Genomic DNA, 14072 nt, shown 5'->3' with positions numbered 1-14072 from the left:
GCCTGGTGTAGAATCGAAATAAAAAATATATGTATCTTGGGCTACACTTGTCCTGATGCATACTGTCTTTCCTTCTTAAGAAAATGTATTTTGAACTAGCAGTGTTGTCTTACAAGGCCCTGATATGTTGGAATCTGCTGTCTCGTCAAATGGGAGCACTGCTTACGTTGCAATAGCTCTTAGTCCCTCAAATACTCAGAAGATCCAAGGAATACAAGGGGCATGTACGTCAAATAAAAGGGGGCAACAGTGGACCACTGATTTGCTCTTTTATACCCTTAGCACTGGTGATCCTAAAACACACCTCTAAGATGAACTCCATGGCTCGCCGCACAAGTCATATCCCTTCACACTCAACCTCCGCCTCTCCCACTCAAAGACATTACAATCAATACAGTAATCCCGTCTCTCAACTATGCAGTTTAGCGATGGCACTGATGCCTTCCGTGGAAAACGGAACAGCTCCTCAAATACTCATCCTTTCACATATTAGTTGTGAGAAATCTGCACCTGTCAGCCTTTTAGCATCTACTCTTCCACTACAGAAGGTTATCATCCATGCCATCGCAAGCTTCATCACTATGGTGAAAAAGCCAGATCAATACCCACTTTCACACAGATTGCCCAGTGGCTTCCCACTAGATGTGAGTATTACATTGAAGATATTCTGTATAATTTACAAAACAGCAATACTCTAAACACTTCCACTTGGCAGACAAACTGATATAGCTGAAGGCACCACATATGCCAGAAGGAGGTCTATACCATTAGAGACTGTCCTTAAGGAAACTTGCTAAACACTGAATTAACTAAGATTATCATGCTCACACCCAGGATTTGGTACTTTATAACAAATTAAATTCCTTTTGCACCATTTGTGTGTGCCTCCAGGAACAGGAGAAACCTTTCATATATCATCACATTACCTGTGTTGATTTTACTGGAAGGCCTGTGGTTCTTCTGGCAGGAGGGGTGAGAGGCAAGTTTCTCTTTGAGACATTTAATAGGTCTTCAATTTAATGGAAGAGGAAGGCAAAATATCACTTTGCTGTGGCTGCAAAAATCAAGAACTGGACTCAACATTAGCCATGATCTCCCAAAACCAAAGGCTGTTCTCCGTACTACCCGTTTTCAGACCCTAAATTGTTTGTACTGACACTTTGGCTTGATTATACGATCACCTGCTATTCCCCACTGCCTGGTTGTAAACTACCCTGCTGTAGATTTGGCCACATTCATCTATATGAACCCATAAACAAATCAAATGTTTTCTTATACCTCTGAATCTTCAACAGTAAGAGCCCTCTCGGGTTTCTCATCGTCAGTAAAGCTGAATTCCATTACTTTATCTTCCAAGCCCAATTCTCGTAAGATTTCTTTGATCCTCACGTTTTTCTCCTTTACACGTGCGATTTCTTGCTCCTTCTGCTTACAGACAGCATCGAACTGTTTGTTAAAGGATACTTTTATCCGGTGAATGATATCCTGCAACAGCAGACAAGGACATGTATTAGTACTAATTTTATTTGTAAATGTCCTGTCTAACGTGCACGTTTTAAGGCATTTCTACTGCACCTTATTCTGTTGCTAACTATGGTATTAATATGAAGATTACAGACTGGCTGATTCTCTTTCACTATGCCAATATTTTCAGAAGCAGCTAATGACGCAAAAACCAATTCAAGTAGTTGATGCCCACGTGACCCTGCTAGCACATGAACCACTTTTTATGTGTGTCTTTGTGCAGAGTGCACATCTTGGAAAATACATCAAGAATTTTAGATCTATTTTTGTGTCCATATGTCACCAAGCTCCCCTCTTACCTACGAGACTCCACCGACTTTTTAGGCAAAATCAATAATATTCTTTGTTTGAGCAGCTACCTCATTATTACTATGGATGTCACATCTCTCTATACATCTATCAAGCATGAATTTGGCATACAGGCCTGCCATTATTTTATTGAGAGCTTGCTCCATCGAATATACACAACATACAGATATGCTCATGTCCATGTTACAATTCTGCTTGATGCATAATGTCTTTCTGTTTAACAACAAATATTATCTTCAAAAGCAAGGAACTGCTAATGGGGCTTCATTTGCGCCAACCTATGCCAACCTTTACATGGGTTGTGAGAAAAGGTGGTGGCGTGGTCTGACAAGTTCAACCAATATATGGATAAAGTGATGCTATGAGTGCGCTTTATTGATGATTTGTTCCTGATATGGGTTGGGGAAGAGAGTCAACTACAAGAATATGTAAAGCAACTGAATGCAAACAACTTAAATATACAATTAACAGCTACCTGGAGTAATACCAAAATTGAGTTTCTGGATGTCCTATTGGAAGCAAAGGAAGGAAAACTGGAAACTTATGTTTTCCATAAACCGACGGCCTGCAGTTCCATCTTACACGGCACTTTTGACCATCCAAGAGCTCTTAAATGGGGCATTCCCTACAGTCAATTTCTGAGGCTGTGTAGGCTTTGTTCTAATGACAAAGCATTTGTGAGGGAAATCTCTATGATGATGGGCAGGTTAGAGGAAAGAAGACATCCCCATAAAGACCTACATGGTGCACTTGCGAGGGTCAGGAGTAAAAAGAGAGAGGATTGACTACATGGTGAAGTACCCCCCAAAGAACAGCAACCCACTGAACCATCTCCTATTAGATTCTTTCTGGAATTTAGTTAAGGGCATAAAGTGATTAAAACTATTCTCACCCGGAACTGGCATGTCTAGCAACAGGATGAACATATCAAAACCAGAATTGGCCCGCACCCCCAGATTATCTTCAGTAGACCAAGGTCATTGGGAAATATTCTCACCAGAAGTACATTTGTGAAAAGTCGTCAACATGAATATCTAAAAAGAGTCTGGGGTTTTGGTTTTGTGGTCTTTGTAAAGCATGCATGTACTCTTATGAAATATTTGAGGGGAGATTCTGCTCAATGTCAGAAAGAATCACTTGTATAACTGAGTTTGTGGCATATGTACTTCAATGTGGATGCCATAAATGATATGAAGGAAGAAAGATTCATAAGTCCGCTTCTTGCAACACTTGAGAGCCATCAGGAATCAGGACAGGACCTATCTGATTGCTAAACATTTCTGGGATGTTGATGATGGTGATTGTAAGAGTTTAACCTTCTACTCCATCAAACATATAAAAGTGGATACACGGAGGGGGGACAGGGAACTGGAACTGAGAAGGGCCGAGTCCAGGATGATTCTCTCATTAGGAACTGAGAAACCATGGGGACATAACCTTGATGCAGAAATATATGTCCATATTTAGATTTAAAAAAAGGTAGAGTATCTGTACTGTGGGACTGGGATGCGATAAGCAGTACATAGAATAATTCTTAATATCTCCCAATTAACAGAATGCTGCTGAAGCACCGGAGTACCTCAGATATCACAGCGAAGCCTCAAGAGCATGTTATAGCTCCATGAGGGAATGCGTTTATATCATTGCCAAATTCATGATATGCTGCTAAACTTTCAGAGCACTTTAATGAAGAATACATGTTTTTGCACATGTTGACAAGGTTCATGATTTGATGATTAACTCTATTTAGGAGCTCAGCATGATTTCATAAGTGAATATATATGCTTATATATATATATATATATATATATATATATATATATATATATATATATATATTGATATATATTTAGATATATATCAATCAGTGATTTTTTTAAATTGTCCCTCTGTATCTAATAGCCCCTTTTGATTCATCTCACTAGGGATGACAGATCCATGAAGCTGATGTTCTGTGGCATGCCTTTGCTTAATTGAACTGTATCAAGGAAATGTCAGTTGCACAGCACTTGACACTTTAGTTGTCTTGTGATTTAGCTTTGATGGTTGTTGGGATAGTGCAATAATGTGGTATGATGAGCTGAGTTCCTAATTTCGATGCACTACATCAAGACTGGAGGCAGCACTTTATTTATATGAACTGTTCTTAGAAAACGCTAATGTATTTTTTGCGACATACAGTTTGCACTGCACATGTCACTTTAGTTACCCCGGGATGGAGTCTGGATTATGCATAGCATGGTATGATAATATGGGGCACATGGATTATGATGTGTTTCACATGTACTGTGCCTCCATTTCAGATGTAGTGCAACATGTATATTATTGTATTAGTTTGGCACTTCATCGGGTTATTTGGAGATGCGTACATAACATAAGATATATGCAAATATGCCTCATGTTTAGTGCAATATATATACTTTGCATTAAGGTTTTATCATTGATTTTTTAAATCTAATTTTGTTCGTATAAAGCACTTTAGTAATTGCCATGTAGAAATTGGAGTGACTATGCAGAAATGATGAGATAATTGATGATGTGTTTGTCATTGAATGCAATATACTGAAATGTTTTTTTTTTAAATTCCTGAAATTTAACTGACTTTGCACATAGCACTTTATCAACCACCACAAAGGCACCTATGTGGCAAATTTGGAGGCTACCGTACACATGTATTAAGCAATATTGCTATATTAAGATAATAGAAAATATTGCAATGGCCAAAGGATTGATTAGCTTTTACTGCACATTAGTGATATTTATTTTGTACCAAATAAGGATTTAATATATTTATAACTGTGCATTTGGATATACATAGTGTTGAAATCTCAGATTTATATAAGCTAATGCAATGCTTTTTTGGACCACTGTAAGAGGGCGCCCATTAAGCAAGATGAGGGGGTGAAAAAAGAGAAGAGGGACTACAGTTTATAACATGGGGATTGTGGTGTTTAGGACTGTCCAGTGGAAGGCGTGTAGCTGAAATGCGTTGATGTCTTGTTGTAGCTGGTGCATTGTTTGCTCTAATAAATTATTGAACTGATGCTGAAGTACCCTGTTCTTGACATCACAGCGTTTTGGTGATATGGAGAGTTGCTTTGGTGAGGCTATCTGCAACGAAGAAAATCACTGCACAAAGTGATATATATTTATATATATATATATATATATATATACATACACATACACACACACACACACACACACACACACACAGAGGTATATACATATATATCTGTATAAACATAAATATGTATATACATATTTAAACGTTGAATTAATTTTATTTATTTAATATTATTTCCTGTAGGGTTTTCTTTTTGATCTATGTCTCCATTATTTTCTATGGGAGTCTACTGCAGTACCTGTGAATAGCCATATGTGGTGCTTGGCTTACTCCAAGGCTAGGATGGAGTACATTTACTACTGTCTTTTCACCTTCGGGCTGGAATAACTCTTGGAGGGTAGTTTGCACATAACAATCTGCTTAGTCCTTTGTGGGTCGGAAGGACATGTTAATAATCTTTGGTAATGCCTTATCTGGTAGAAACTATATCTAGTTGCAGATTCCTTTCCTTTTAATTCTCCCGAGGTGACAGATTGGATCTGGATGATTTGTGTGAGCAGTACCCCTGTGCAACGTTAGGTGGCATCAATCGGCTCTGTGTCAGTTGTCGTCAGCACCGGATATGACATTGTGGGTCTTAATAGGCACCACCCAGGTAAGCCGATGTCAGTTTCTTTTCACGATTTTCCAGGCAAAAAGTGCATAGCCATGAAGAACACTGACTACTGGTGTGTCAAACCTAGGGCCCTGAAAGGGGAGTACCTGCTCCTAGAAATCAGTTCACAGAGTGAGGAGGGTGGGTGGGTTGGTAAGGAATCTGCAGCTAGATATAGTTTCTACCAGATAAGGCACTACCGAATGTAAGTACCTAGTCAATCTGATAGAGACTTCTAGTTGCAGATTCCTTACCTTTGAATAGATACCCAAGCAATACCATCCCTGGAGTTGGGTCTGCGAACAAAGTTCAGACTAAAAAGCCCTGTAGGACCGAACAGGCTAAGTGCCTGTCCCTACGGACCTGACTGTCCAGGCTCTAGGGTTTGGTAAATGTGTGCAGCGATGCCCACATTGCTGCCTGACAGATGGCAAGGACTGGAACTCCTTGTGCTAATGCAGTGGTCCCAGCTTTAGTTTGGGTAGAATGAGTGCGCACACCTTCAGGAGCTTACTGTTTGGCCGGTGTGTAGCAAATCTCAATGCAGAGTACGACCCATCTGGAGATGGCCAAATTCTACACTGCCTGAACTTTATTTGCATCCACATATCCAATAAAGAGTTGCTCATCCACCCAGAACTATTTTGTGCAATCAAGGTTGCTGGGCAAGAGAAAGGATGAACAACAGGACCTCAGAGAGAGGGGCAGATAGGGCGGCCAAGAGACTTGTCTGGGCATCATGCCACAAATCTCTTCTTTGGTGAAGGGACGCCTGGCTCCCAAGATTACTGTGCAGACTTCAGGAAGAAAGTCAAAAGTTATCAAATGCTACCACTCAATCTTCATGCAGGAAGGCGAAGCATGGACAGGTGCCCTGCTGCTGAGACAGAAGATCCCCCTGAAGGGGCAATCTGGTCAGAGGATCAATTGAGATGCTCAGGATACCAGACTCTCTGTGGCCAGTCCAGAGCCACAAGCATTATTTGGGCCCAGTTGCTTCTGATCTTATTGAGAACTCTGGGTAGGAGTGATATGGGTGGAAAAAAGTACAGAGGGCCTGAACTCCACTTGAGACAAAAAGTGTCTCAGAGTGATTGCCGTCTTGGAAAATCCTAAGCAGAAAACTGCTGACATTGCACATTCTCTGCGGAGGCAAAAACCTCTAACCAAGGCTCTCCCCACTGCTGAAAGAGACCTTGGCCAACTCTGGATGTAGATGCCATTTTTGACCAGCTAGGCATTTTTGTCTGAGTTTGTCTGCCCTGGCGTTCAGAGAGCATGCCACATGTTGAACCACCAGGGATATGACCTGCTGTTCCAGCCAAATCCACAAGCACAGAGACTCTTGACAAAGGGTCCACAGACCCCACCCCGCCCTGGTTGTTGTGGTACCACATGGAGGTGATGTTGTCCATGAACACCTGCAACATATTTCCCTTGACAGAGGGAAGAAAGGCTTTCAATGCCAGCTGGATTGCACAATGCACCAACAGACTGATGTGGAGGCCCATTTCCGCCACAGACCAGATGCCTCTGATCTCCACCTCTCCCAAATGGTCGCCCCATCCCAAGAGTGATGCTTCTGTCATGACTGTCAGATCTGGTTGGGGAAGGGAGAGGGATCTGCCTTGACCCAGTCGCAGTTCATTAACGACCACTGAAGATCTTGTGCAGTTCCTTCTGAGATCTGGATCTTTTCGGAGAGATTCCCCCGACGCTGCTCCTACTGGAACTTCAGGTCCACTGCAGAGCTCACATATGCTATCTGGCATATATCACCAGCAGGATGCAGGAGGCCATGAGGATCAGCAGTCTCAAAGTTATTCTCACTAAAATCCAGGACAGAGGCTGAAACATTGGTATCACAGCCTGAAATATCCTGGACTCGTTGCTTGGGAGGATAGGCCCAAAACGACACTGCGTCGAGAACAGTGCAGATGAAAGGGAACATCTGAGATGGAGCTAGGTGTGACTTTGGTATGTTTATAGTGAACCTCGAACCCCAGCAAATGCAGGAGGTTCACGGTAGTCTGGAGGTGAGAGAAGACAGCCTGGGGCAAGCCCGCCCAGTCGCCGTGATAAGGGAAGACCGAAACCCCTGATTCCACAGATGAGCTGCAACCACCGCCATCACACTGATGAACGCCCAAGGGGCACTGGTTAGGCCAAAGGGGAGCACGGTGCTCGTGCACTACCTTGAACTGCAGGTAGCAGCTGTGGACAGGTAGAACAGGGATATGAAAATAAGGATCCTGCAAGTCAAATGTTACCATTCAGTCTCCTGGGTCCAGGGCAGATAGGACCTGATCCAAAGTGAGCATCTTGAACTTCTCCTTGTTGAGGAAGAGATTAAGGGATTGAAGGTCGAGAGTAGGGCACACAACCTTGTCCTTTTTGGGAATCAGAAAGTAGCAGGAATAACAACCACAGCCTACTTCTGGAGCAGGAACCCTCTCTATGGCTCCTTTGGCCAAAAAAACTTTAATTTCCTTGCGGAGAAGGAATAAATGATTCTCTGTCATCCGATTGAAGTGGCAAAGATGGAGGGGTAGTCTTGAAGGGGAAGGAGTAGCCACTTCGAACTATCTGCAAAACCCACCTGTCTGACGTAATGATTTGCCAGCGGAGCAGGAGATGGCAAATCCTGCCACCAACTGGCCTATGGTGGGGTTGAGTCAGGCTAGAAAGGTTTAGCGGCTGCTGTAGCTGGTGGGGGCAGCAGACTGATCAGACCACTGGCCACCAGACCCATGAGGTCGGTGAGTCCCTCTGTCACACAGAGGCTGGGCAGCATGGGCAACACGGTGGGTGACAGGGAATGGGTGCAATTGGAGACCCCTTCCATAACCACAAAAGGGGCAAAAGGCATACTAGGGGGGGTGGGGGTGGAGGGGAGGGCTGCCACAAAGCCCAAGGACCTGGCAGTAGCCTGAGAATCCTAGAAGCACTTGAGCACCAAATCTGCATCATCTCCGAAGAGATGGGTGCCATCAAAGAGCATGTGCCCCAAAAAGCCAGACTTCATCAGTCAGACGTGGTGCGTCAGGGCCACGTTTGAAGAGAGCACTCTGCCCAACGAGTCAGTTGTATCTCTTCCACAACTAATTGTGAACTTTGCAGTGCCTCTCCCATCTGCAACAGCCTGAAAGAGTACAGCCTGGTTCTCCTCCAGGACTTGTGGCAGCACTTGTGCAACTGTATCCTACAGCGTGTGGGAATAACTGGCCAAAAAGCATGAGGAGTAAATGGACCGCAATGCAAGGCTGGCAGAAGAAAACATCTTCTAGTGAGTCCAACCTTTTGGATTCCCTATCCAGCTAGCGGAAGGAAAAGCACTTTGTAGGTAGAGGTTTAGGCTACCAAGTTCTCATGAGTGGGGTGATGGCAGCAGGCAACTATCCTGTTAACAGGAGTCCCTCTGCTGGGTTTGGACCCTGTACCCAGTAGGAAGTCTGTGAAGGCCCCATTGAATGGGAGCAGGGGTTCTGAGGTGGAAACTCCTGGTTGCAGCACCTGTCAAGAGATTAGTCTTGATGGCCACTGAGGGCAGATGAAGGTCCAGGACCACAGCCGCCATCCTCACCACCAGAGCATAAGAAGCTGCTGCTTCCATATCCATGGTCAGGAGAGAAAGCATGTCAGTATCTGGAGAAGTATCTAGTCCGCTCATGTTCATGGGGCTGGTATTCTAAACGGTCCAGCAACCCCACCCATTCATAACCAAAGCCTAGCCCATAGGAAAAGAGCTCAGGACCCTATTGAGGAGGCAAAGCTTCTGCCGGCGGCAAAGTCAGTGTCATACGATACCCATCTGGCTCGGTGTCGGCAATTACAATGGGGATAGAACCGCCCATAAGCGTGGACAGCGCTAGGATCATCAAGACAGGGGTCAGGGAAGGTTCCGGATCCAGGACTGGATACCTTAGAGCACCGAGGAGGAACCTGCCAGTGTGGAACGCGCCCCCTCTGTCTCTGTGGGGCCTGGAGGTGCACCAGCAGAGTCAGGCTGCCCAAAAACTAGGTGCATGGCCTCGTATAACTGACGGAGTTATGCAGGGGTCGTTCTAGCTCCCGGGAAACTTGGGGAGGCCCAGGAGCAGGCGCAGGTTCTGCAGAATGAGGCCTACAGTGTTGATGCTCCCTTGTCTTGTCAGCCGACAGACAGGGAGAAGTCAAAGAGAGCTTCGACTTCTTGGATTTTTTCTAGCGCTTCGAAGTGCGCTTCGACTTCTTGGACTTTTTCTAGTGCATCGACTTCTTGGATTTTGTCTTGTGTCTCGACTTACCCAATCGGCCCGAGGACCTTGAGTGGGACAACGACTACTTCGGACTCAGCGACTGTTGCCAAGACCTTGCTCTCGACTGGGATCTCAACTTGCACAGAGTCAAGTGCTGGGCTGCCATCAGCTTGAGGGACCACCCCCCAAAACCTTTGGATGCATAACTTGGTACTCAGAGCAAGACTTTGGGCACTCCAGTCCCCAAAGACACATGAGGTGTGGATCTGTCACAGACATCGCCTGAAGACACGACACGCAGGCCCCCTGACGCCTGTCCTCCTAGAAGACATCCCTTGACTTACCTATAGTAAAACGTAAAAATATTCAACAAAATGTCAAAAAAAGCCAGACAAAAATTGAGGGAGATTAAGCACACCTGGGTGGAGCCTTTCTAGGGCCTTCAGCGTCATAACCAACACGGACATCATGTATGACACCAGTCACAGATGCGGAGCCACTCAACGCCACCTAACGGCGTGCAGCAGTACTGATCACGAAAATCTTGCGGATCCATTCTGACACCCAGGGAGAATTCAAAGGTAGAAAATAACTAGCTAGAAGTCTCTATCAGATTGTAAAGTACCAGGGCCCTGGTGCTTTATTTTGCTCGTGTTTGCAGGGGCTTGGCATGGCTCTTAGATCTTAACACTGGCACTCTCCTTATGAGAGCCCAACATATGGTGGTACTGCTGGCCTATTTTCCACATAGCACATCATTTTAGCAACTTAATATGCACTAAAAAAATAATCATAGCAGTGTGTCCAGTCTATTGGCATTGGCATTTTGCAGCGCTGCTGTGGGCAGTAAGGGGTGCAAGCTGCACTCGCATCCTAAGCGATACTTGGGCCCTGACAGTTTTTTTGTTGTTTTTTTTTTAATTCAGCACTGCATGTTCCTCCCTAAACTACTCCTTACTGCTCCCCACATTTACTACTAAGCAGTAAACATGCAAAAGCAGTACAGTAACATGAGGCACACCAATAGTTAATGCTTGAAAACCTTAAAATAACAATAGAAAAGATAGAGGGGTTGAAGGTGGAGATCTTCACCAGCAAGATTGTGAACTACATTTTATAGTTACTACTGTAATACTACTTTCCTTACTACATAATGCAACTTGTGAATTATACCCTAAGAGTCCATTTTTTCTAGGATATGCAACTGCAGTAACTTCTGCGCACTCGTAAAGTGGGAACGGTGAGAGTTTCTGGTAACCAGTGCTCATGATATCAACTCTGCACTATAAACGAAATAAAAAGAGAAAGTGGGCCTGTAAGCTTCAGTGATTTTCTAGACAAATAAGGATGACCTGTCAATGCTTGGCTCTTGAGAAATGCATGGGTGAATCTAGATACAGTACAACACAATCATAACAGTTGCAGTAAAGTTTCAATATCAAGCCAAAGTTGTGTGCCATGCAACATTTGTAATAATGTCACATATATTAACTTTATATTTCTAATATAAACAATAACCAAAAAACAATGAGCACGGAAAACACAAAAAGCAAATGTGATATAATACAGTGAGGGTGTAATCACAGAAGGATAACAATCTCACACGGAAGCTGCAAACCAAATAAAGCAGATGGTAAAGGCACTATACAGTAATGAAATCAGGGCCCTCGGTTAAGCACTTTTTGATATGTTCACATGATTCTAATGTTCACAAAGCTGTAAAGTATGGCACTTACCTAGACCAGGAAAAGACAATACAATGCAGTTTGACAAAGGCAATAAGGTAAAACAAGGTTCGCAAACAGCTAATGTTGGAAAACCTTAAAATAACACTCTTCCTTATGGGGGACTGCAATTATCCCATCAAACCTGAATCATGTATCTACTTTCAGTATTGATTATGATTCACACTAATAAAGGTTTCCAAGCATTAAAACAGCGCAAAGGAGAGCAAGCACAATGTCAACCATCACTGTGTCCTAGTCATTGGACAGGATAAGACTAATGCTTTTTTGGGTAGAATGTGCTGTCATGGTCAGCTAACCCTAAGAGATAACGGTCAGAAGCGCACCCTTGCTCATTATGCCTAAGGCCTGACTTTGCCCACACAGTGCTACTACCCATCCACTAGGGTTTCTCTGAGCTCCAGCTATAAAACGTAATGTATTGGTTGCGCTGCGCCTACTGGTCTCATACGACAAAGTCCTTCTGACTGCTAAGTGAGAGGAGTGCAGGAGCATGCCAAAGTCTTATTTAAAAACCCAGGCCTCATATGTTTGGCTTAACGAACAAGTTACTTACCTTCGGTAACACATTATCTGGTAGAGACACTATCTAGCTGCAGATTCCTTACTTTAAATTCCACGGCGTCAGCTTGTAATCCTGAACTTTTGCTGAACAACACCCATGCATGCGCCTCCGGGTGGAGTTGTTTGGATCCGTGTGGCGTCGTTCGTGACATCACGGTCACCTGTAAAGGCACCACCCAGGCGCGCGCACATCAGTTCCTTTTCCACAAACTTCCACACCAGAAGCGCAGAGCCATAGAAAGAACCAACAATTTGCCTGTGCAAAATCTAGGGCCTGGAAAGGGACAATACCTTACCCTATTAGACTTGTCTGCAGAGTGGAGAGGCATGTGTGGGTGTCAGGAATCTGCAGCTAAGTAGAGTCCTTACCAGATAATGCGTTACCTAAGGTAATAAAATTGTTCACCTGATAGAGACTTTAGTTGCAGATTCCTTACCATAGAATAGATACGATAGCCATACCGTCCTGGCCGTGGGCTGAGGACAGATCTTCACACTAAAAGGTCCTGCAGGACCGAACAAGCAAAGTGCCCCTCTCTATGGACCTGATTATCCAGGCAGTAATGTCTTGCAAACGTGTGCAATGATGCCCATGTTGCTGCCTGACAGATATCCAGGACTTGAACACCTCATGCTAACGCTGTAGTAGCACCCTTGCCCCTGGTAGAATGAGCCTTCAAGCCCTCAGGTGGCTGCTTCTTGACCAGTGCGTAGCAGATCTTAATGCAGAGAACGACCCAGCGCAAAATGGTTCGTTTCTGCACTGCCTGACCCTTCTTTGCTCCCAGGTGCCCGGCAAAGAGTTGGTCATCCATCAGGAACTCTTTAGTGCGGTCAAGGGAGAATGACAACACTCTTTTTGGGTCCAGCCTGTGGAGTTGCTCCTCTTCTTTAGAGGGATGCGGTGGAGAACAGAAGGTGGGCAGAGTGATGTTCTGACCCAGTTGAAATGGGGTCACCTTGGGGAGGAAGAGTTCTGAGTACCACCTTCTCTGGAAATATGGTGAGATACAGCAGTGTGGATGAAAGAGCCTGCATCTCACTCACCCTCATGGCAGATGTTATTGCCACTAAAAAGGCTGTCTTGATGGTGAGCAGCCGGAGGGGACAGTTGTGCAGTGGCTCAAAGAGAGCACACATGAGAAAAGTGAGAACCAGATTAAAGTCCCACTGAGGCATGACAAAGGGCATTGGAGGATATACATATGTACAAGCTCTTTAAGAAATCTATTTGCAATTACCTATTTTGAATAATGAAGGCTGATCGGACTGCCGAAAAAAACATGGATACGTCGGCAAGAAAGCCTTTGAGAGTGTCCAGGGCAGAACACTGTTGGGCAAGGGATAAGATAAAGAGAAAGATCTCAGATAGAGAAGCAGAAAGAGGATCAATAGGTATTTCTGTACAATAATGTACAAAGCGTTTCCAATGGCAGGCGTATACTGTCTTAGTGGAGGGACGCCTGACTGCCAGAATAACTTTACAGACTTCGGGAAGAAGGTCAAAAGCCGTCAACTGTCGCCGCTCAATCTCCACACATGAAGGTGCAGAGTTGACAATTTCGAGCGGAGAACCTTACCTTGCTGCTGCAACAGAAGGTCTTCCCGAAGGGCCAGCCTGATCGGAGGATTGATGCTCATTTTCAGAAGCTTGGGATTCCCGACTCTCTGTGCCCAGTCCAGAGCCACCAGGATTACTTGGGTCTGGTCATTCTTGATCTTTTTGAGCTCTGGGCAGAAGTGGTATGGGCAGAAAGGCGTACAGGAGGCCTGAACTTCACTCATGATGAAAAGCTTATCTGAGCGATTGCCGCCTTGGAAACTCCAACGCACGATACTGCTGACATTGCGTATTCTCTGCTGAAGGCTCTCCCCACTGCTGAAAGAGTCCTTGTGCCACCTCCGGATGGAGACACCACTCGTGATCCGCTAGGCATCGACGGCTGAGTTTATCTGCCCTGGCGTTCAGA

At 44.5% G+C, this 14072-nt stretch overlaps 1 protein-coding gene across 1 annotated transcript in view; it reads right to left on the bottom strand.

The window, feature by feature from the left end:
* Window positions 1-14072, bottom strand: part of CFAP43 (cilia and flagella associated protein 43) — a 505375-nt gene that overhangs the window by 130682 nt on the left and 360621 nt on the right. The window contains exon 24 of the mRNA XM_069239443.1: window positions 1279-1485. Coding sequence (XP_069095544.1) covers window positions 1279-1485 — 207 coding nt within the window. The remainder of the gene's footprint in view (window positions 1-1278; window positions 1486-14072) is intronic.

Source organism: Pleurodeles waltl, chromosome 6, assembly GCF_031143425.1.
Source record: "Pleurodeles waltl isolate 20211129_DDA chromosome 6, aPleWal1.hap1.20221129, whole genome shotgun sequence".
In the NCBI taxonomy this organism is placed as follows: domain Eukaryota; kingdom Metazoa; phylum Chordata; class Amphibia; order Caudata; family Salamandridae; genus Pleurodeles; species Pleurodeles waltl.
The sequence above is the reverse complement of the archived record's forward strand: the minus strand, read 5'-3'. Positions and strand labels throughout refer to the sequence as shown.